Consider the following 24574-nt stretch of genomic DNA (forward strand, 5'->3'; position numbering starts at 1 on the left):
CCATTGGATTGTACTGAGAGGATAAAAACCCAGCCAAACCTACCTTGTGCTGTTTTGTCAAAATGTAAAATGACCTTGGTGCATAACTTGATTTTTGGCTGGGAAATGTCAGAAGTCCCCCTGCCTTTTTTTTTTAACACTATTTTTGGCAAGAAACTTTTTCTGTAATACATTCTTGACTAGTTCCTACACCCTCGCTATTGGGTGTGCTCTCTCCCCTGCGCCAAAGTCTTCCTTGCAGCAGCTGTGGCAGGTGAAGCAAAACATGCCCTAGCTCCTGACCCCGCCGGGCAGAACAACTGCTGGAGCCCCCAGGAGCACGGCCATAGAGTGAGTGCAAGGTGAGAGGTCTGTTCTAGCAGCTGGGCACTGAGCAGACCTTCTAAGGGGGAAAGCACGGACCCTTTGTGATTTTTTTTATTTAAACTGATTGCTGGAAAGCATTTATTGTGATGGGATGAATAATGACAATTGTTTTTTTACAAGATAAAGAAGCTAATGTACCACCAAGCTATTTTTTATAAGAAAAACGGTAGCCCGTGCAACGTTTAAACAAAAAGAGAGAGAGAGAGCGCGCAGTACCATGTGTGATTGTTGTTCACAACTGTACAAGTCACAGGAGGTCACCCCCAGGAGTTACCGTCTTCTTCACAGTAGTAAAACCTCTACCCGTGGGTTTGCCTGACCTCCCTACCTCCTATGGGCATGCACAGGTACCTGTCTCATAGGCCTTAGCAGGCCAGAATGTGCAACTACATCCACCTCTGTAACAAGGCTTTAAAAGAAAATAACCCCTCCACAACCAAAAAACAATATCAATGAGTTTGCTATACACACGCAGGGGAGGGGGGGCGGCTAGGAGGAGCCAGGGGCCTTTCCCCCTCCCCACCACACCCCTTCTGCTATTGTTTGCTTTCTTCAAAAGAAAGTTACCCAAAAATAAAAAGTCCTGGAGGGGCTGGGGATGAGGAGACGCTGCCATAGTCTGTCGTCTCTGTGCGCGGTGAAAGCACCGCGGCACTCAGGGGGCAGCGCCAAAGCCGCCTCTGCCGTACCATCCGCACCGAAGTAAACATGGACCGGAACTTGCCTTTTGTCTGTCTTTGGTATTGTTTTAAAAGTTGCTAGAGATGCATAGACACCTGAACAAGGAGCTGAGTACAATTCTGGGGGTGGGGGGGTTGGTTTGCTCACAGTTCGGGGCTCTCTGCCTTGGTGGGCAGGGTCACCCCCAGCAGTTCTCCAAAGCCGCGTTCCCGCGAAGGCAAACAGACGAGCGTTCCCATCTCTGCCGGCTGCTCTCCCGCGGGTTTGGGCAAGCAGGAAAGGGGGAGCAGGGCCAGATTTCTCTCAACCTGTTTTTTCCTCCCTTGAATTGCTTTCAATAAATCTTTGGATTTTTTTTCCTTCTTTGATCTTTTCTTATTGTGGGTTTAAAAGAAAAAAAAAAAAAAAGTGAATGCGCACACACAACCCTATTTCCCTCTTTCCTTGACCCTCCGGCTGGGCGAGAGGGGCCCCTTGTTCCGTTGAGTTTGTCACAACGTGTCTTAGTACTGGAGGGAGTCGAGAGGCTGTGCAGTTACGATGCAGGTTTCGTGGTGTCGTTGATTCCAGCCATTAACGAGGGGTTTCCATTTTCCTGCTTTGGTGAGATGCGGCTAGCGGGGAGCAGGCTGCTGCTGTAGGGGGAGGATACGCTGCCTGTAGAGGATGGGCGGAGCTCAGCGGGTGCCAGGTCTCGGTCTGGAGGCCGTAAGCCAGGGGGCTGCAGCGGGAATGCCATGGGGAAGCTTGCCATGTAGAGAACCCTGCCAACTCTCTTGGCCACCTAAAACAAACCGGAGAAAAGAGCTTACCAGGCAGTGGAGGAGCTTGTGCATGGGTCATAGAAACAAAGCATGTCGGGGGGGGGGGGGGGCAGCAGCGAGCGTTGCTGCTGCAGCCTGTTGCTCAGCGTGCTCTGGCCAAGCTGCCGCCGCGTGACAAGGAGGAATTGACAATACAGGCGCAGGAACTGCACCATAAAACGAAACCAAAGCAGGCCCAGGGAAAATTAGCCATGGGGAGAAGACAGTCCTTTGTGACCCACGTTAAACCAGGCTCACGTTCCCTGGAAGTAGAGGGTGGCCAAACATGGATTAATATTTTACACAAGGGACCTGGGTGTGTGTGTGTTTTGTTAAATTTCAGATGTCGTGTACCAGCGGCTGTTGGTTCATCTCCTTGGCCCCAGCAGTGCCTTTCCACGGGCGCTTCCCTTTTCTCGAACCCTGGTTTGGGCTGGTGGTTGCTGTGTTGCACTGAACCACACAAAAGCTCTGCCTGAGCCCAGATAGGAAGGCAAGTGTTTGAGACTCCAGCCAGCCCCAGCCCCTCCTGGGACAGTGGTGTAACAGTCACACAGCACTGCTCTGAAACCAGACTAGTTCGTCAGACCTGTGGGAGCTCAGCCCCCCCCTTCCTGCTCTGTGTAATTCACATCCCCAGTCCGCCACTGCAGGAACATGGCAGCAGCTCCAGTGCCACATTTGAGCCCAGCATGCCTCACTCAGTGGAAAGGCCAAGGTAGCTGCAGGAGCATTAATGGCAGTGCATTGCCTAAAGTATATCTCGCTTGCTCATCTTTACAGAGCACACGCTCGGGACCCTGGCTCTAGCGGCTCCTGCAGCACCCACCTCCCTTGGGCAGTAATTCCACAGTGCCCCAGCAAGAAGAGTGGCCCCTAGGAGCCTGGCTCCCGGCCGGCTGTAGAAAGAGGCATGGGGTAGGGAAAAGAGAGGAGCACTCGGCACTGTGCCTTTTATTCTCCAGCCCTTTGGGGAGAGTGGGTTCTGGCCAGGCTGTGCTAAAGAGCCAGCGGTTATGAACCGAGCTGCGGTGCATGCAGCCCCTTGGGGGTAGGCGCATACACTCTCAGGGCATGCCCTAGTCCTGCCCTGAAGCAAAAGCCAGATCAGGGAGCTGGGACTCCCCTCCCTTTCCTGGGAAGTCGCACCAGCTGCTTGCTACACTCCTTGAACTCCACCCAGGGGAGCAGCTTGCTGCTTAGTAATTTTTTTGGGGGGGAGGAGGGGGGGAGGAACCAGAAGCGTGCAAGGCAAGCAGGCCATTGCAGACCGCAGCAGGGATGTGTGGAGAGACCTGCTATCATTTCCTCTCCCTCGCAGTCCTGTTTGCTGTGGAAAACACTAACTGCCTTCGCCAGCCCAGCTTGAAAACCGCCTGGGAGCTGCACCAAGGCAAAGGAGCGGCCTGGCATGTGCTGTATGATGTGCTGAGGCCCTGGATGCCTAGATTTGCATTGGGGGGAGGGAGATGGACTTAGGGGTGGCTGTTGTCAAATGCATAAGAGGCTGCACTACCCCTCCCCCCCCCATAGGCACAGAAACTTCCCCTGCAGCAGTTCCCACCTCCCAACCAGGGCCCAAGTGCTCACCATGTTTCAGCACCTACACAGATGTTCTGCATTTAAGCTTAACTAGAAACAGGCTTGTGTTTAACCCAAACAACTGGGGTTTCTGTTAGCAAAATGGGGGCTTTGCCCCCCCTCCCCGTATAGAGGCAGGGCTTAAAACCAGATCTCTCCCCCCCCCCCAAAATCTAAACCAAGGACGTCTGTGAGCAAGTTGGAGCTCTCTGGTTTTAAGAAACCTAAGAGTTTTATTTCCCAGCGAATTGATCCACAGGGAACAATTGCCCACAGAACCTTTTTATTAGACCCCTCATAAACAGTAAGGGCTGCAGGGAAAGTAATAAAGTTACTCTTATTGTTTTAACATAATACAACAAATGTCTAGCTTGTGGGTAAGAGAAACTAAACCCGTGTGTGTGTGTGTATCCCTATATCATGATTATTTACATAAATTAACACACATATGTATGTAAAATTGCTGTATACACATGTATATCATGTGCATGTAAGACAGTAATGCATGTCTGTACATACATTATACATTTTATAGAATTTATATGAATGGTTTATATATATCATTACGGTACTGGAATTTATATTAAACACCCATTCCCGTAACGTTTTATATGGCTATACAACAATACATCTACGTGTGTGCATGTGGATGGGTCCATGTGCACTTTGTTTTACAGATCCCGGTTAGAAATGTTTCTTTCCCTTTTAATGTTACCCTCGATTTAGAACTGCAGGTGCCTTCATAAACTACATTTTACTTCCCTTCAAAAAACAAAACAAAAAAAACCTAGTGTTTTTATACTAGACCCTATAGCATTTGTGTTTATTAGATGAATTTTGTTGGACAGTTCAGACACACTGACCCAAACAGGAACAAATGGCTCTAAATCCCAGGAAAGTGCTGGCTAATTATCATCAATCTGGCCTCTCCCTCTGAGTCTGTCATTGGCATTCGGAGCAGAGGGGGTTAGGACCTGTCAGCCAAACCATGGCCGAGGGGGAGGGGGAGTGAGTGATCACTGCCTCCATTGGGGGCACAGTAGCTTTGCCCCACCTTCTTTAATACAACCAGAAGCCTGATTCAGCCCTCCCTGCCTCCAAGAGTGTGTCTCTCTACATTGCATCTGGGAGTGAGCCGTGTGTTCACATGCTAAATACAGCGGTGCTGACAAACGAGTGCTGGTGACACTTCTATAGTGCCTTCCCTCAAGGCACTCACACGCTAGGGAATTAAGCCTGCTCGCACAGAGGGGGCGGGTTATAAGGAAGGGGGTTAACCTCTCTGCCTGAATCACTGACGATCACAGCGTACAGAGCTTTGAACCCAGCTCCTGGTGCTGCAGATCAACCATTAGACCGAGCTCCCTTCGTTTTGGCCTTCACCCCATATTGTAAGTGGGGTACGGGGGGTGCAGCTTTGACTTGCTCCCATTTAGACCACACCAGCCGTCACTGCTGATGTGTTCTTACCTGTGACCTGATCTTCAGAGCTGGCCCCAGTTTGAGCCCCATGTTGTTCAGTAAGTGCTCTTCGGTCAGGAGAGGCAGCGTCTCGCCATCGATAGCCTGTTCCCTGAATACCTGCAGACAACCAAAGCACACCTCCATGCTTACAAATGCCAGCGCAGGGCACATCACATGCCTTGAGCTAGCAGCACGGGAGGCCACAGCAGGGAAGCTGAGGAACCCATTTATTATCATTTGTTGTGCGGTAGCTCCTCAGAGCACTAGTCTTGAGCCAGGACCCCGGTGTGCTAGGTGCTGTACAAACCCAGAACAAAGAGAAGGTTCCTGCCCCAAAGAGACTACAGGGGAACTTCACCACCCAACCTCGGCTTCCCACGTACATGCATTTCCCAGCATGAAGGTGCCAAGTTTTTCACTGGCAGCCACAAGGAGCAGTTATTGCCAGCTGTTGCTGCCCTGGTATGAAGCATGTTCGGAGGGTCTCTGGCCATGTCCATAGTGGTGGCATATACCAGAATGTGGTTGCTTTTCCGGATCCCACACATTGTCCTCACGCTTCTTTGCAAAAGTCTCTCCTGGTCCTGTAGGACCCCTGCACATAAACGACTGAGTCCCCTCCCACCACTCCATCAAGACACAAAAGGGCTTCGAATAATCTAAAAAGGCTCAGGTCATCCTCTGAAATATCCTTATACATTTGATTTCCTGATCAAAGATGTTCTTCTCAGAAACCTCCACTGCCGGGAAATAACCTGTTCAGGATTGATTTAAGCAAAACCCAGGCCCTAAACACTGCTCACGTGCCAGACAGACAGATGGCTAGGCAGTGTGTTCCCCATACAAACCATGCCTCAACTACGACACTCACACTTTGTCCTGCCTTTTTATCTGTGCTAACATCCACTTTACATTAATTAGATACAATCAGGGCCGGCTCCAGGCACCAGCCCAGCAAGCAGGTGCTTGGGGCGGCGAATGGAGAGGAGCGGCACATCCGGCTCTTGGGCAGCAATTCGGCGGCGGGTCCCTCACTCCCTCTCAGAGCGAAGGACTTGCCGCCGAAGTACCAGAGATGGCGATCGCGGCTTTTTTTTTTTTTTCTTTTTGCTGCTTGGGGCGGCAAAAACCCTGGAGCCGGCCCTGGATACAATCTATGCACCCCCTCGGTGCTACACCGAGCAGGGCAGGGTTTTGTGCCAAGCGAATGAGCACTACCTCCCAGCTGAGACTAGCAGCAGTAACGATGCAAAACGACCTGCCCCTTTGAATGGCCAGCTAGCTAGTGACTCCCACGTAGTGCAGTGGGTTTCTCAGACACTCACCACTCCCATTAAAATACCCGAAGCGCCATTATAACGCATACAGTCAGAACACAAGAACGGCCCAGTCTCCTGTCTTCCGACAGTGGGCAATGCCTGGTGCCCCAGAGGGAACGAACAGAACAGGTCATCATCAAAGGATCCATCCCGTCACCCACTCCCAGCGCCTGGCAAACAGAGGCTAGGGACAGCATCCCTGCCCAGCCTGGCTAACAGCCATCGATGGACCTATCCTCCAGGAACTTCTCTAGTTAGTGACTAGGAGCTGATGCCTGTGCTATTGCCCAGGTGTAATTCAGAAAATTGTGTGTGTAAAAAAGCCCCAAATGGCTGAGAACTTAAAAGCTGGCTAGTAACAGGCTGTGAATCCCAGTGATGATTGATCGGGGGTGACATTAAACAAAACGAGCTCTCGGCCATGGTTGTAGCTGTTTCCTTTGCTCCACACTGACTCAACGGACATTCTAGGCTTCAGAGGGAGAATCCTGGAATTTTATCATATAGATGTATATATAATCTATAGCACACACACACACACACCCCTCTATTATACATGCACACAAATCCACCTCTCCCCCTCTGTTATACACGTACACAAATCCCTAAACACCCTTCCCAAGGAAAAGAAAAAAAAATGGAATGGGAAAAAAAACATTTCTGAAGAGTCTGCTCTGCCCCCACCACAGTGATGGATGGACTCAAGCAGCAGCTTGTCATCTAACAGGCCTTGTGGTAAAAGCCCAGGTCAGGGAGTCAGGATGCCTGGGTTCTATCCCGTCCTGCCCCAGACGAGACAACCCCCTCCCCAGTGCTTCCGTTTGCCATCTCTAAAGTGGGGATCTAATTGTACCAATCTCCCTGCCAGCATCTTTGTTCCATTAATGCTGGCTCAGTGCTTGCAGCTCCACTACTCAGTCATTTTTCTCATTTGCTACCGAGCCATTTCCCCTCAGTGGCGGAACCTGGGTTCGATCGGGCATATGTCGATTTTCTCCTCCTGACTGAACCACACCTTCGCTCCACACGGGTTTTTCCACATGCCAGGGCGAGCGCTGGCCTCGCGCCTGGCTGAACTGTCTTGGGGCCGCGGCACTAGCTAATAGCCGAATCCGCTCCCGCTCCTCGCGGAGCTGCTTTGCATAGCATTGTTACTACAGCACAGCCAGGGGAGGGGGGGCTTTCTGTTTGCTCTAATGGCTTCTTTCTCAGCTGTGTATTGCATCGCAGCGCCATCCCCTTGGAGAGCAGCGGTGGCTGCTGCCGCTGAGGCAGCTGAGCCGTTGCAAGCTCATTTACTGCTGGACTCCACCAGCAAAGCTGCTCTTGATGACTGCAGCATGTGTTTCTGCTCTTTGACCTAGCGAAACTTAATAGACAGATTTCTTTCCTTCCTACAGAGCCAACATGGACAGGAGCCAAAAGGCTCCCTCGCTCAGCTCTCTACCCCACAGAGACCTAACCTGAGCAAACTGGGAGGCCTCACCTCACCGGGGGGGCGACACAAAGATGGCCGTTGACGGAGATCGGGAGTGGGAAGGACGACTTTGTTTTCAATTACGTTACTTTTTCGTGTCTTTGAAACGTGTTCCCGAACACACAGCGTAACCGCCAAGCTCTCGCTGGGCTTCCTGGCGGGAGCGCGCTGCGGGCCGGTGCCAGACCTCCCCGGCAGCTGTGGTTTGGGAGGAGAGAACACAGACGGCTCTGCAGCACCCCTGCACGCTGCATTTTTCACACAGTAAAAACCTATTAAGCACACAACCATGATGCATGATAAAAGCATCGTCCGCTTAACTGCGTGTGTGCCAGCGCCCCCTGCCAGCCGGGTTGCTGTGAGGGGATGCCGGGGTTGGTTACACCGGGCCCCATGCTTGGACAGTGCTCGGGTTTGCTAAGCGCCGAGAGTGCTGCTGAGCCAGCGCATCTGTCAGCTCTGGATTGTCTGTCCCTAGGCGCACAGGGAGCACTGGGAGGTGTCAATGGCCGAGTCTTTGGCAAGGTGCGTGTGGTCAGGATTTCTCCACTTTTCCTACCTGCCTCAACACATGCAGCGGTGGGGTCGTCCTCTGCTCTGTTAAGGGGTGTAAATCCAGAGGAATTCCACTGCCACCTGTGAGTTACCCCCGATCTGGGCTGGTTTAACACTCCCCCCCCCCCCCCCCCGAAACCTACCCCCTTCCCTGCCTCACTAATACTCGCACTCTCCTGATCCCGCCCTCCGACTTCTCCACACCTCCCCCCCAAACACACATGCATCCCTTGCCTTATTCTACACCCACGCCCCCGGCCCTTCCCTCCCCCATGCTAGACATGAAAACCTGTCTCTCTCACACACCCTCCAGCCACTCAAATCTACCCTCTTCATTTCTCCATCCCCTCCCGCCAAAAACTTCCCCTGCTCTCTCAAGCCCCCCTCTCGGTTCTAGCCCCTCCCTTCTCTCACACACTCGCGGGCCCCCCCATCTCTGTCAGCCGCGGTCTCGCAGGCACAGCTGCACGCTCTGAGGAAGCAGCACCAGTCTTACAGGTGGTTTTAATGAAGCTTGTCAGGATGAGATTAACACCACGGTTAGGGGGCAAAGAAGGACAGACTCTGCATTGAAAGCACATCTGCCAGCCACCCCGGAGAGCGGGAAGGGAGGCGTTGCTTCCCGGACACCATAATGAACGGCAAAGCCCGGCTCCCAGCTTCCCCCTCCCCTTGGGGACCATCTTTAAGGAGATCTTTTATCTGTGAAAACGTGCGGCGTAGAATGAAAGGAGCTGCCTGTTCAGGGCCTGAAACCCTCGCCAGGCACCTGAGTTGCTCTCCCAAGGCCTGCTCCCCGGAGCGACGCTAAGCCGGGCCTTGGCTTTCTCACACTGGCTGGGGATTGGTCACTTGCTGGGCCCTTGTCACACTCTGAGCAGCCGCTCGGCTGAGTGGTTGTTGGCCTGAATGGTTCAGGGAGAGGCAGTGATGCCTGATGCTCCGGGAGCTGGGGGGGAAGGGAGGGAGCTTTTGAAAATCAGTTTTCAGCCAGCTCAGAAGCAAGTGGACGAAGTGGATCGTTTCCAAGCAGTGGCTTCCCCATTGGCTCCAGTCAACTGGATTCCCCAGACTTGCCCTCTCTCACTCTGTGTGTGACAAGGGTCTTTCCCTTGCTTTCCTCTCTCCCGCTTCCCCTTAGGAGCTGCACTTTAGTGCCTGGATCTCCCTGGTGTTCCCGGTCTAGGTGCGTCTGTCCCAGGAGGAGCTGGATTCTCCCGAGCTAAACCTCTCTTAGTTCTTATGGCCTCCCCCCATCTCCGTCACTCTCCCTCTCCTGCCCTCTTTAAAGGGCTGTCTCAGAAGAGCTCAGGAATCTGTGCGTTTGCCGTTGGAGCAGGCTCTCAATGGGGTATTTATAATGGATTTCAGCAGCCGTGGGAGCCAAAAAGCAGGGTTGTTTTTCGTGTCCCACCTAGCAGCCTCACACTGAGCGGCTTTATGAACCCTGCAGCACTGATGGATGCATTGCTCCGGCTGCAAAGGGCTTTAAAAACAAAAACAACTCTGTGTGGCAATTAATTTAGTGTGGGGGGGGTCTCTCACAGCTTCCTCCCCTTCTCCCAGAGCTCTGCCCCTGGAGCGCTCCCCACCACCCGCGGCCGGTGAGCCCTCACTGGAGCGGAGATCGTTCAATGTTGCCAAGCGTTAAGATGAGGCCGTCTCTGACCTGCACTCTCTGGAGGCGAGCGTCTGGCCCAGCTGTGCCACTGAGCGCCCTGCTGCAAGGTACCAGTGGCTTTTTACCTGGGCACCTGGCTGACAGTGCTCAAGGGGGGCGGGGCTATTGATGGGCACCAGAGAGAACCCATCAGGCCAACCAGGTTCTGCCTTTTGGTGAAGATGCCGCAGGCTTCCAGCTCCTGGCGCTCCCTGAGAAAAGGCACTTCTGAACGGCACTCAAACCCGGTACACAGTCCCTCATGATAACACGCCCAAAGCTTGGCTCCCCAGGACAGCCCGGCACAAAGCCAGCATTGTGTTTGGGTTGGTTGTGGGACACCACAGACTTCCACACACATCTCTCCCAACACAGGGAGTTGCTAGCTGTAATCCACCCAACAGCAGCAGCAATCCTCTACCGCCCCCCTCCCTGCCGCCTCACTGCTAGCCACATACACACCCCTCCATGCCCTGGGGGCATCTACTGGCAGCCGGGCGGTTAAGCCCCAATCCGGTAGGAAAACAGGAAAGCCAGACGGTTGACAGGCCCTGCAGGGCTCTCTTAAATATTCCGCCACATTTGCGCTGATTGATTGCAGGGGCTGGGGATGGGGGAAGAGTTGGAGCGAGTTCTCTCCCTCCCCCTTCCCCTCCCAACCCTGCCAAACGTTTCCCAAGCTGCTGTGAATTTACCTGAGTGTACTCGGCACAGCCAGACAAACTGCCCACAAAGTTACAGACGTCCTCCACTGTCCATTTGCTGATGTCTTCCAGCGCAGGGCTCTCCTCCCCATCCAAGAACAGACCTCCCATGGCGCCTGGATTGTTTGGGGCGGGGGGAGGGGGAGGAGAAGGAAACATAAATCATTAAAATCCCACACGGACACCAACAGGCCCGTGATCGGAAAAGTTCTCTCTAGCCGCACATCCATTTTTAATGGCCTGTCAATTAAAACGCTGGGCAGGGTCAGTTCATAGGCTTCTGTCTCCTGGAGGTCCCTCGCTCGGAAAAGGTGTTGGGGGGGCAGGAGGGAGGGGAAAAATCCCCTCTAATGTGTTTCATGTGTGTAATGTTCTTCAGCTGCAGTAAAGAGAGGGGGGAGAGAAGCCCCCGAAGGCGTGTTTCTCCACACGCACCGCAAAATGGAAAAACTCCGGCTGCCCTGGGAGGTTCTCTCCCCCCAGCCCTTCTCCCCGCGACGTGCTCCAAATGATAACAAGCCCCCACACCCCGCCCCGGCGGGCTGCTGCTTGGCTGGAGCTGGTGTCGAGAAGAGAATTTTCACTCCTTACGAACAAACCTTTGTTTTAAATCCCCCAGAGCCCAAAACGTCCGGCTGCCTAACATGCCCGTCGCCGTGGTTTAAATGCATATCGCCCCGTTTCTCTGCTGGGGCAGGGTCTAGCTGGGTGGGGAGGTGACCCCAAAGAACCTCACTGGAGGTCTGAGGAGAGCAGGGTGGGGTTCACACAGACAGGTCAATCCTCTGAAATGCAAGAGCGGTTCAAGTCCCAGCCCTGTCAGCAGGGCCGGAAGGCGACAGAGAGCGCTCCAATCCCAGAAGGGGAAAGCGGAGCTTTCCCTGCTTCCCAGCGCCTGACAGCATGGGACAAACATGGAAGGAGAGAGCTGGATTAGAGCCTAGAGAGGAACAGGGCAGAGGTCTGGAGAATGTGGAACGATGGAGAGAAAACCAGCCAGGCAACTCCAGCTTCTCCTGGATCACAACAGAGGAGCAAGGGGACCACCCACGTATTTACCACTGATAACAGAAAATACTCGTTTGGAAAACGCCTTATTCACCTGTGGAACTCACCACCTATGTGACCACTGAGGCCAAGAGCTCAGGAGGATGCTTAAAAGGACTGGATATTTACAGGAATCAGAACATCCACAGTCACACTGGAGAGGGCAAAACTCTCATGCTTCAGGGTACGAGCCAACCAATAACTGGAAGTGACATGTTATAATTATCTATTGTGGAGGTTTCAGAGCGTCCTCTGGACCATCTGGTGCTGGGCATCGTCCTCAGCCACATTTGTCCACTTGAAAAAGGGGCAGGAATTGTCTGTCTCCCTCCTAACTCCTTTGAAGAGGTGTGGAGTGGGGGGATGAGACGGTTCATCCTCCACACCCCGTGAGTGGGGTTGAGTAACCCCTGTCCCATCCTCCAGCCACATGGAGGACTGGAATCCCCAGCGCTTTGCTCCTTGTAAGCCATTTCATTATTGTTATTTGTATGATTGTAGCACCTAGGGGCCCCAGTCATGAGCCAGGACTCCATTGTACTAGGGGCTGTACAAATACAAAGCAAAAAGACAGTCCCTGCCCCAGAGAGCTTACAGCCCAGATCCTCAGCTTCTCCCTGACCCTTGAGTGGAGATCAGAACCTAAACCTCGGCTCCTATCCTCAGCCCCTGTCCCCCACTGCAATCTCTCTTTCACAGCAAGGGCAAGAATTGCACGCTCTGCCCTCCGGAGCGGGGTCCTCTGCCTGCTACACTCTGCAGAGGGTCCCGTGGCACCATGACATGCTGCCCTGAGGCCTTCAAAAGCTCAGTGGGCCCCTCCAGCGATGTGAAAAAGACAGAGAGAGAACCTTGCCTCTCCGCCACATGCTCCGGACTGAGCCCCCTGATCCACTTTACCCCTTGTCCTCCCAGTCAGCAAGAGCCTGGGCTTCACAGAACTTTCATGTCCCCTTATAAAGGCTTCCGTGGAAACGACCAGCTTTCCCATGCTGCAGGGAGACTCAGGAGGCGGCGGGGGAAGGACCCAAAGGGGTTTGGGACATCGCTGGAGGAGCAGCATTTTCCCTTCCCTCCCAACTATAAGACGGATGGACGGACAGACGAGCTCCCTTTAGTTACATTATCATTTTCATTCGTGGTTTGTCCCCTGCTCTGGAACCCAAGCTCCCAGCTGTTTACATTGAAGCTAGCGAGACACTGGGACGGGCGATTGTTTCCCTCCTTTTTTGGAAAAGCGGCTGCGGCTCGGTAAATAGAGGAAGTGAAACTGAACTCAATTATTCCAGGCACAGCCGACACATGGGCGAGACGCCTCCTTCTGCAGCCGGAGCAAGCGTCTCCGAGGGGATCTGACTGTAACAGCCAACGGCTTTAAAATTAGGTACTTCCTTCTTCCGAAGGCAAGCCAAGGACTGCAGCAGCCCAGTGCTTGGGAATGAAGCCTCCAGTCAGACCGCCCGCCCCGACCTCAGGCACTGCCCAAGACTCCACAGAGAGGCTGGGCGGTACCTGCCTGGCACAGGCTGTCTCCAGATCCCTACTAGAAGTTATGCAGGTAGGGTCACATTCAACTCGGTTCGCAAGTGGAAGGGCTGATGTCAGGGGACAGGGCTAGTGAGTCTTGGTGTAACTGAGGAAATCCCTCCCCAGGCACCTGCCAGGGATCCTACAATTCCTGGGGTAGAACTGGGGAGATGCGCTGAGCCCCTTGGCTCTATTTGCAGCCTTGCTAATGTCACTAACAGAGCTGAGCCAAAGGTCAGTCCCGCCTGGCAGCCCTCTCCCCATCCATGTTTTTATCCCTCCAGGCCCACAGCCAGGCCCGCAGTCAGCCTGCTGTCTCCAGGAGTCAGGGCAAGAGCACTGGGCTCCAGCCTATTAGCAGTTTCTATAGCACAGAAGTTAAGAGAGAGATGCTGAAATCTTGGTCCCACTGAAGCCAGTATCAAAACTCCCGCAACCGGGCCACAACTTCCCCCAGAGAACCCGCTCTGCGGAGGTGGCAAACACCTGGAGCTTCATGGATTTCAACTAGAGATTTGGGTGCTCAGCACCTGGGAAACAGAGGCCCTAGAAGCAACCTATTCAATCATCCCCCACTCTGCAGATTGACCAGAAGTCGCTGGGCTCGATACATGCAAGAATTGCTGGGTGCAACAGCCTGAGTTAGGCAGGAGGTCAGACTCAGTGATCAGCCTCATTTTAAATGTCCCAAGCCAGGGGGCCCCCTCCATTTGCTTCCCTCGAGAGGCTATTGCACAGCCCGCTAGATCTCAGGACAGGACTGTACAAACCCACCTTTGGGGCAGTTCATAGAAGGCTGATGAGAAATCGATTCCCAAGGTCTATAAGGGAAGCTCCCTCTGATGGTAACGGCACATTGCTGGATACTGCTGGACAGTGGGGACCCAGCAGCATCTGTCCCCAGCCAGGCTCCTCTCACTGAGTGACGAATAAAGATCCAAGGGACTGATAACGGATTACAGAGCATTTCACCAGATGGGGCCCCAGCTTGGAGGGGGGTGAAAACTATCATCCCAGGCCAGGGTCTTGTGGACAGGTGCCCACATAAAAACACCGCCCTGCCAGCTGGTATTAAATAATCCCCCCGCCCCAACTTTCTGGCAGCTGTGGTAGAAAGGCCAAGGGTCCTGGAGACTGAACTACCCATCCCTTCCAGAAAGGGGAGTCTCCACAGGGCACGGCTGAGGCACAAAGGCGGACAGGGCAGTGGAGGGGGGACTACAGTGGAGTTGCCCATGCTGTACCTATTCTGGACACAATACAGGCCCTCAGTCCCCAGCACTGCACCCTGAGAGGAGGGACATAAACACGGATATTGGTGTCCCTGGGCATTAGCACTAGGACAGGGGGAGGGATAGCTCAGTGGTTTGAGCATTGGCCTGCTAAACCCAGGGTTGTGAGTTCAATCCTTGAGGGGGCCACTTCTGGATCTGGGGCAAAAAAAATAAAATAAAATAAAAATTGGTCCTGCTAGTGAAGGCAGGGGGCTGGACTCGATGACCTTTCAAGATCCCTTCCAGTTCTACAAGATGGGATTATCTCCATAAAATTAAAAAAAAAAAAAAATGTAGCCCAGACAGCAGGCCTGTCGGCTAGCTAGAACAGGAGCTAGCCTCTCCTCACTGCCAACGGGGCCTCAGTCCCGACAGCCAGGCCCTGTTTTCTGCACAGACATCTGATCAGGCCAAGAGCATCAGCAGCAAAGCTCCCTCCTCCCCCCTCCCAGCTCAGCACAGGCCCAGAAGCCAACACAGAGATGGGTTTAATCAGTCTTGTTATCGCTCTCGCATTCCCCCCCCCCCCCCCCCCCCGTGCACACACCACTGCGAGTTCGGGTCATGGAGCAGCACTGGAAGGCTCATGTTAATTGCTCTCCAGACTGTGGATCAATAAAAGGATTTTAGCCTCCCGCACACTCCATCCTTCACCTTTTCCAGCGGAAGGGGGGGAGAAGACGAGAACACAACTCCGCTGAAACCTTGAAGAGATGAGGTCATCCGGCAGCCGCCAGATTCCCAGGAGGCGGCTCAGGGAATCGACCAAACTCTGGCTGCCTCGTCAATATTTTTGTCATCGGGGACAGAAACCAGTTCTCTGCCTCCAAAGCATGAGAGGAGCCCTCCCTGTTCTGGAAACCTGGCCGGGCTGTCTGAGACTCCAACCATCTCCTTTCCCTTCTCCCCCATCCTCGGGTCTGTCATGCTACCAGCCTCTTTAGATTGTCAGCTCCTTGGGACAGGTCTGTATCTCCTCACCATGGTGTCCAGCATACCATCAGGCCCCTGTGAGCTACAAGAGCAGCCCGTGGACAGGAAAGATTTAAGAGAACGTCTGTTTTTCTGTCCTCAGGCACAAACTCCTCCTGGGGCCAAGGCTGACCATTGGTTGGGCAATCTGTGGTCGCGCTCCTCGGACCCGGGTTAATCAAAGCGCCCCAAAACACCTGTAGCATAAAGATGTGTGAGAGAGAGCACGGTCCAGGACACTGCACAGGAGTTCTGGAGACATGAGTTCTATTCCCCACTCCCCTGCTGACCTGCAGCGTGGCCTGGGGCCTCAGTTTGCCCTCCCACCCGTGATCTGTCTCGCCTACGTGGATAGACTTTTCCTATGGGCTTGTCTATATGGCCATTTACAGTGCGGCGAGCTGGGGTGTCAATCTACAGCGCAGCACCTGCCACACACACAGTCACCACGTGGACCCTGCTGCCGTGCACTAAAAGTTCCATCGTGCACGCTGACCTACTGTTGTTTCTGCACCACGGAAATGTTAGCACAGGGTCCATGCGGCCAGGTAGAGAGTGGCATACTAGAGGGTTGTAGATTTACTCCCCAGCCTGTCGTGCGCTAACTCTCCACAGAGACAGGCCCTATGTGTCTGACCAGTGCCTAGCACAGCTGGGGCCACTGATGCAATACCAATCACAACTTTCATAATAATACATGGGGTGCTAGCTTAAAGCAAGAGAGCCCTCACGCAATGCAACACCGCGATGATCCCCGAAACGGGAGGGGTCAGTTTAAACGGGGCCCTGATCATAAGTAATAATAATCCAGGGCCCATTCTCGTTTCTGATAGTTTGATGGAGGTGGACTCCCACCTGCAATCCACACCCTGCTCTATAGGGTCGCACATGGAGTGGCCAGAGCACAGAACCGTGCGTTTCCCCCTTGAAATGACTGTGAGGGGAAGGCTCCCACAAGGAAGCCTCCTCTGTTGCAAGCAGCAGGAATATTTATTGTGCTGGCCACCTACTTGTCCCAGAGAAATTGCTTCCTTCTTCTGGCTGGACGGTGGCTCCGAATGGCCCACGTGTGAAGGGCAGCCGCACTCGTCCTGCCCGGTTCATTTATTTATAAAGGAGAAGGCCTGCCCCCCCCTACTCTCACAGGACGCAGCATGTAGCTCCTAACTGCTCAGCTAAGGCATTACACCATGCATCTCTTTGGTTCTGGGTCGAACTAGCAGGGCTGGTAATGCTGGCTGAGGCTGGGAATCTGAGTTCAAGTCCCACCTTGCACTGGGACGTCCTTTACTCACGGGTCGGCGTGTTGCATCAGTGAGTCAGTGGCGGCCCCGGGTGGTGCACACCTCCCTCCACGTGCAGCAGAATGCAGAGCCCATTTTAAGAGCCAGGCACGGGACACAGAGAACGTGCTTTCCCGCGGGCTGGCAGTCGCCTCAGTGACGGCTCTATCACGCGTGCGTGACCCTATTGTCCTTCCTTAAACCTTGCTGTTGGGGGGGACAGATCGGTTGGATTCCAAACAACCAGTCCCTCTCCTTTGGAAAGGCATCGGAAGGTCACGGGGGCGAGAGTTCACCAAACCCATCTCTGTCTCTGCCGGAACAGGGCTGGGCACATGACAATAACCACAGAGGAGCTGCTGTTTCTTGCGGTGACAAAGCTGATGTTCCTGATGGAGGGCATACGGCGGGGGGGGGGGGGGGGTCATCCACTCCGATGCCTCTTGGGGGGATGATGACCTGAGTCATCACACCCCCCATCCCTACATGCATACCCTTCCGCTTTGTCCTGACACGCTCCTTCTGTCTGCAGAGAGCTGGGGTAAATCAACAGCCCCTGCTCCGTTGAGTTCCCTCGCTGAAGCTTAAAGTTAATAACACATCAGAGATTTCTCTGAGGTATACAGGAGGTTGCCATGGGAACACAGTCAGGTGACAACACGTGACTTTCCAGGGCAAGAGGCTGGCCAAGGAGGTGGAATCACTGTTTGGGGACCTCCTGAATCTCTGTCCCAAAGGTATGGATCCACATGCAGGAGGTAATGCTGCCTGGCATCCGGAGATGCCCCAGGCACAATGGGACGGAGGGAGCTCCAGCCTTAATTCTGCATTTCCCCCTCATCAGACTATGGAAATACAGGGAATGTAGATTTGGCGAAGACCTAGCAGATACTCCAGGCCGTCCTCCACCAGCTGTCAGAGAGGACTGCTTCCTGCAGTACATTCCTGAGCGGTATGTCTAGCTGTAACACTAGCAATGGGCTTTGCAGTGCCCTGGGAGATTGTCTCATATGTCTATTTTTCAGCTGCCCACCCTAAAAAGCTTTCCCTTGCTCATCTCTGTCCTGTTACATTTAGGCATGTCTCCTACGAGTATCCCAGACCACAGGCGCCGACTCCGTGGGTGCTCTAGGGCTGGAGCACCCATGGGGAAAAATTGGTGGGTGCTCTGCACCCACTGGCAGCTCCTCGCCCCGCTCACCCCCCACCCCAGCTCACCTCCGCCTCCACCTCCTCCCCTGAGCGCACTGTGTCCCGCTTCTCCCCTCTCCTTCCCAGCTGTTTCGCGCTGGGAGGGAGGGGGAAGGAGCGGGAACGCGGCGCGCTCAAGGGAGGAGCTGGGGAAGAGGCGGGGCCGGGACAGGGATTAGGAGAAGGAGTCCAATAGGGGCAAGGAGGGGGCGGAGTTGGGGCAGGGAATTTGGGGAAGGGGGTGGAATGGGGGCGGGGCAGGGGTGGAATCGGGGCGGGGCTCGAGCACCCACCAGCGCCGGGAAAAGTTGGCGCCTATGCCCCAGACAATCCTTGCACCTCCTTCAAACACTGAGAGGATCCCACCTCTCCACAAGCCTGGTTATCTTCTAGCCCAGCTATATATATTTAATTCTTCCAGACTTTTCCCTCACAGGTCAATCCCTCCAAGCCCTTAATCATCTTTGCTGCCCTTCCCTGAAGCCCTCTCCAATTTATCAATGTCTGTCTGGAACCGAGGCTCTCACATAAGGTCCAGCCAACTCCATGTAGACCATCCCCTCTGCTCTGTGAGGACGTCATGCTTATCCATACAGCTCAACACAGCATGGCATTTTTCCTACCACCGTATCATTAGCTTTGCCAATACCCCCCAGTCAAACGCTCAGCCCACAGCTTCCAGCCAGGCACTTACAAACCTAAGGGGGCAAGAATTCGCCTTCAGTTACATTTATGTTCTCACACTTTGAATCTCAGCTATATTGGAATTGGAAAAGGTTCAGAAAAGGGCAACAAAAATGATTATGGATATGGAACAGCTTCCGTATGAGGAGAGATTAATAAGACTGGGACTTTTCAGCTTGGAAAAGAGATGGCTAAGGGGGGATATGAGAGAGGTCTATAAAATCATGACTGGTGTAGAGAAAGTAGATAAGGAAGTGTTATTTACTCCTTCTCATAACACAAGAACTAGGGGGTCACCCAATGAAAATAATAGGCAGCAGGTTTAAAACAAACAAAAGGAAGTATTTCTTCATACAACACACAGTCAACCTGTGGAACTCTTTGCCAGAGGATGTTGTGAAGGCCAAGACCATAACAGGGTTCAAAAAAGAACTAGATACATTCATGGAGGATAGGTCCATCAATGGCTATTAGCCAGGATGGCAGGGATGGTGTCCCTAGCCTCTGTTTGCCAGGAGCTGGGAGTGGGCAACAGGGGATGGATCACTTGATGATTCCCTGTTCTGTTCATTCCCTCTGGGGCACCTGGCATTGGCCACTGTCAGAAGACAGGATACTGGGCTAGATGGACCTTTGGTCTGACCCAGTATGGCCATTCTCACATTCTTCCTAACTGCTGCACCATCCAAGGTCCATGTCTACTTGGGTCTAATATTTGCCCTTTTCCCTTCTCACGTGTTTGTGGCTCACCCCAGCCTGGTTCCATCTCTGGATTAATTAGTGGTCTCTTTATGACCTCTCAGTTATTTTGTTTCAAGCTGGATCCTTGACATTCATTTTTGTTTGTTTGTTTTAACTCTAGATGCTCAAATCCCGCAGAGCCGGATGCACCATGAATAGATTATCAGTCCCATTCTTAACAACCTGTAAAATCGATACTCTGCCAAGGCCCCCTGCCATGCCGGTTCCCCCTATAGCTATCAGGCTCTCACCTACCTGCGTGGAAATAGGGGCTCATTGTATAAGGGAATCCGAAGGGCAGCGGCTGAGGTGGTGGGATGGAGGCCGGAGGGAGGTATTTCACCTCATTTTTATTGATGCCTGGGCCGAGCAGGTGGCTGGGTGACTCAGTGCTTGAGGAGCTGCAGGGGGCATTCTGGCCAGAAGACACTTCGCTCAGCTCCTTGGCCCCCTCGTAGACCTTGCTTGTCTCTTTGCACTCTTTGAGTTCACTGGCTGAGCTGCTGCTCTCAGCTTTCAGGCTCTCCGGCTTCTCGTCGCTCACTTCAGCATCGCTCTCCGAGTCTTTCATCTCCTCGTCGTTGCAGTCGGGCACGCCATCCCGGGCCCGGGGCTCGGCCAGCTCCTTGGCCTCGTGCAGACCCGGAGGCTCGGCCCGGTGGTGCACTGATTTCCGGCTCCCCCTCCGGCCCTGCTCCTTGGGCGGGGTGGTGCTGGGGACCCCATGGTTGAGCGACAGCAGCGGCGTGTTGTTGTGCCGGAGCACCAGCATGGCATTCCTCCGGGAAAGTTCGTCCCTCAGAGGGTGCCCCTCGGGGATGTCGTGCATGTTCCGCAAGGCCGGGTGGTCCTGGGGTAAGCCCGGGTGCAGGCTCAGCGGGTCGCCGGCCAGTAGCCTCTGTCGATGGAGATTCTCCAGCTCCTTCTGGCGGATGATCTCGGCCGACATCTCAAGCCTAAACAGGGAGAGAAAAATGAGTAGGGTTTGAAGATCAACTCCTCGTGCACTAGCAGCTGCAGCTTTGGCGCTCAAGGGCCTACGGCCGAGTTTGGTGCGCGGGTGGTTTTCACGCCCTTATATTGTTTCAATTAATTTCCCTCTGACATTGCCCTATTTCTGCTGCACAATCCAAGGCAGGGAGTCCGGATTCCATCCACCACCGTCGTCCCCTGTGCGAACCGGGCTCCTTGGCAAGTTCCTAGCAGCAGGGCTGGCTGGTTGAGAGGTGCTGGTAACGGGATACAGAGCCTTTCACCCCTACGTCACGGGTTCACACCCAGCAGGCAGCACCGAAAGCTCTCACCGTCTCACTCCTTAGAAGCCCAAGTGTAATGAGTCTGGCGGTCTCAGGTTACATCCAAAGGGTTCCAATCAGAAAAACCACCTGCATAATGGTTGTCTCAGCAGAGAGGCCAAGCACTGGATGGGGTGAGGGCTGAACTAGGCTCTCTGAGTGGAGAAAACTCACACTGTCGCTGCCTATGCTGTACCTGTCCTGGAGAGGGAGGGCTTCCTTCCCCCGGGCTGCCCATATAGCACCAAGGTCACACCCTATTCTGGCTGGGGCCAGGAAGAAGGCCAAAAGGGGACGGAAATCTAGCCCGAAGGACAGGCAGGCTCACATGCAGGGAGCTCCTCTGGGGCAGCGCTCCATACCTGGCAAGATTCTGTTTCCGCAGCATCTCCTGCTGCCGTGCAAACATCTCTGCTTGTGCCGGCTGCAGAAACCCGTAACCTGTGGGCAGGGGAAAGCATGACAGATGCAGGGTTATACATGGCAGCACTCACTCGCTGCGGGGCCAGACATGTGGCCACAGAACTGCTCCCTCCGAAAGATCCCTCTCCATTCTGGGGGAACTGTCCTTGCTGCAATCCCAGTGAGCAACACAGATGTGATTTCCTGCAGCTCACAAGACCCTAGCTATGCCAAAAGATTTCCTGTAACGCTCCCACAGGGTGACTTCATAGCCGACTCTATTCCTGCTGTTCCACCTCATTCAGGCTGTACAATGTAATAGGCACACCAGGCTGCGGCTGCCTGGTGCAAGGAGCCTGTCCCCCCCGTGAGCCAGGCCAAGTGCAGGTCTTGCTCTCTGCTAGCACTGCTGTGGGGCTAGACACACCAAAGGGACCAGGGAGATGGCATTGCCTGCTCCCCTCTATACGGGCCAGTGGAGCTGAATGGCCACAGGAGGTGCATTCGGGAGCCACAGGAGAGGGCAAAGCACCCACCAGTGCATCCACTGGGGTGAGGCAGCTCTGGGATGCTCCCAAGGCAGGGCTGTGGCAACGAGCGACAACACAGCCCTCTCCTCCCACATGCCACGTGGACCGTCACCCGTGCACTCACCTGGCGTCTGGCACAAAGCTGAAGGCACCCCCAGGAAGGGAGGTCTCAAGTGAGGCCCTAGCGCGATGTGGGGGGCATTCTGGGGTGACAGCAGAGGCGGTGGGTGGGACATGTCCCTAAAGAAAATGGAAGAGATTTAGAGATTTAGCACTGCCCGGTGCTGATCGCAGCAGTCCGAGCGTGAGCTTCGCTCAGCAAGGAGATCCATGTCTCAGCGGGCGCTCCAGCATGCTGTACTATGTGTTCTCTGACATATATACACACACACATACACACCCCTCTACAAGTACAGCTGGGGCACACCTGTAGAAAGACACCTGCATGTTAAAGGACAGCCTCTAGCTCAGTCTCTTTCTAAGTAAGACTGATACAGGCTGGTCTGCCAGCAAACTGCCACCATTAGAACCTGAATCCTCATGCTCAGCAGCCTGCAACTCCATAATGCACCGGCTGTCTCATGCACAGTGGTTCCTCTCTTACACACACACACACTAATTGCACCCCCTTCCCTTGTTTGTACGTGCCTGAGCTGGACTATACGATCTTTGGGACAGAAGCTGTGTCTGACTGGTTTGTAAAAGCCCCAAGGACATTACATTACAGAATGGGCTGTAGCTCAAAGTCTCTGCTCAGTTCTCATCTAAGCAAAACTCTCCCTGAAGCCAGTGGGTGCTGTGCCTGAGTTAAGGGCAGAGAGAGATCCCCCTGGAGATAGATGCAGCCGAGCAGCAGGCCCACACTTGCTGTGTGAGCGACCTAGAGGGAATGCTCTCCAGGACGCTATACAGATGGCTCAAAAATTGTGCTTGCCTTGAGACAAAGGAGTTCGCCGTGAGACTCCTGCTGGCTGGACCCGGGTGCTCACACCAGCACAAGGGCGTGCACATGCTGCACTTTGACAGACAGTTGGGTCTGCCATTCCCTCTCCTGCCCTGCTCCTCCAAAAGCTTCTGATATTCCCATTGACCATGGGTTTCCCAGCCAGCTGTTCCGGCCCCAGAGAGGCTCCTGCTTTGTGACGACCACAGAGTGAAGAAAACACAACATTTGATGAATTAAAACAAAGCAGAGCGGAGGAGGAACAGGCCAGGAGCTGCCCATTCCTTTCCCACTGAGCAGCCACCAGCACCATCCGCCCCAATCTCACAGGGGACGTGAGCCCTCTGCCCCCACTGAGCTGAGTGTCATTGATGCTCATGGGGCCAGTATCCACACGGAGCCAAGCGCAGACACTCAGGGTCTCGCAGGTCCTGATGTGAATGAAAGTTTGGTGGGGGAGGTCACAGCAGCTCACAGTATCAGGGTGTCAAAGGTGGGGAGGAGGTGGACACAGCGGCTCCTAGCATTGGCTCCGTTGTTACCCACACACCCGCTGCTATGTCACTCGTTCCCAGAACTGACCCACGGCGTGAATGGAGATTCGGGAGGCTATCCGCGCTGGCAGGTTTGGGGTTGAATTTCGTTCTTTATTTGCAAAACTTGATAAAGAAAAAACTGAAGGGGATAAAAGAGGAGCCGACAATACAAATCTGTACGCAGGGCAATGAAACAGATCCCACCTGCTTCCCAGCTTCCCGCTCCCAGAGATTTGGCTCTGCTGGGACGTACGCTGGGAGTTGGCTGGGCAAGGGGTGCACAGGTCAGCACCGGCTAGCACTTGTCTTTCACCTCAGCAAACCTCAGTTAAAACTTGACTATGTTACAAGTCAAAAGATATTTGATAGTTTTGGGGGTGAGGGTCTCAGTGAGGACCCTAACAGTTATCCAACCACTACCCTGCTTGGTATGACTGGCAGCCTCTTCTCTGGAGACAAGGGGCTGCTGCAGGTCGGAGGCAAGGTGCACTGGCAGAGCTCTGGTGGGGCCTAGTGCAGGTGAGTGTTGAAGTGGACTGGCAGAGCCGGAGAGAGGGTTGGCATAGCAGGGGGCGCTGCTGGTGAGCGGAGAGGTACCTCGGCAGAGCCAGGGTGGGGTCCCATGCCTGAACATGATGCAGGACGACAATACAGCACATTGGCCTTAGCCCTGACTCTAGCTAATAGTAACCGAAGTGGAAGGTAGGGGGAGGGAGACACCACCAGAGAGCAGGCCAGGTAAAGCCCGCAGGAAGCAAATAGGAGCCAAGGTCTCTTCCATTAGTCAGATCTGCCTGGGAAGCCTGCAAGCAAATCTCTGGTTTCCGGCTGCGCATCTCTTAATTCCCTTTGATGGCCACTTAGAACATTATTACCTTCACCGGGGCATCTAGAGGCAAAGTCAAGCACTGTGCTGTTTCCCTGCCCCCACACTGCTGGGGATGCGTTATCACTCTGGTTCGTACAGCTTCGCCCGATTTCCAAAACTGTTCCAACAGCAGGGGAAGGGGGGGGGCGTCTCCTTCTTCTCTCCCCTCCCTAGATCTCCCTGAAACGGCTCTACCCCTCCATCAGCCAGCACCATTGCTGCGACACACATGCAGACCCAAAACAGTGGATGGATTGAAATATTTCCCTGAATCAGACTTCCCTCTCCCTGCCTCCACCCATTTCCATCTGTCTTTGCCTCCCCGCCTGTCTCGTCCTTTTCTCCCCTCACTCTTTTTGTCTGTCTGTCTCTCTCTTGCCCTTTCCCTCCCTCCTCCTTTTCTGTCTGTCTCTCCTTTCTCCCCCTCCCAGCTCTCCTCTAAACTAATTGCACAGCTCGCTCTGTCTGGAGGAGAGCCACAGATCGATCCGTCGCTGTTGAAATGTTAATGCTAATCGTATAACCGCTCCGCCAGCGCCTCGCGCTTCAGTGGCAGCTCCAATTAATCTCAGGTAACGCAGCGCGTGACCTTCGGCTCAGCGCGGGGCAGCAGCCAAGCGATGCTTATGTAATTACACCATGAAGTGTGTAATCACCTGCCCTAATCCCTG

General features: G+C 53.9%; 1 protein-coding gene across 8 annotated transcripts in view; it reads right to left on the reverse strand.

Annotated features, from left to right (window-relative positions):
• Positions 1-125: 125 nt before the first annotated feature.
• Positions 126-24574, reverse strand: part of SAMD11 (sterile alpha motif domain containing 11) — a 218006-nt gene continuing 193557 nt past the window's right edge. For all 8 annotated transcript variants that reach the window (XM_029913542.1, XM_024201646.3, XM_024201647.2 and 5 more), the window contains 6 exons: positions 21681-21796; positions 20987-21065; positions 19585-20285; positions 10602-10726; positions 4902-5012; positions 126-1831 (listed from right to left, as the gene is read on the reverse strand). In XM_029913542.1, coding sequence (XP_029769402.1) covers positions 1583-1831; positions 4902-5012; positions 10602-10726; positions 19585-20285; positions 20987-21065; positions 21681-21796 — 1381 coding nt within the window. In that variant the 3' untranslated portion in view covers positions 126-1582. The remainder of the gene's footprint in view (positions 1832-4901; positions 5013-10601; positions 10727-19584; positions 20286-20986; positions 21066-21680; positions 21797-24574) is intronic.

Source organism: Terrapene carolina, unplaced genomic scaffold (genome assembly GCF_002925995.2).
Source record: "Terrapene carolina triunguis isolate 2854851 unplaced genomic scaffold, T_m_triunguis-2.0 Scaffold714, whole genome shotgun sequence".
Lineage (NCBI taxonomy): Eukaryota > Metazoa > Chordata > Testudines > Emydidae > Terrapene > Terrapene triunguis.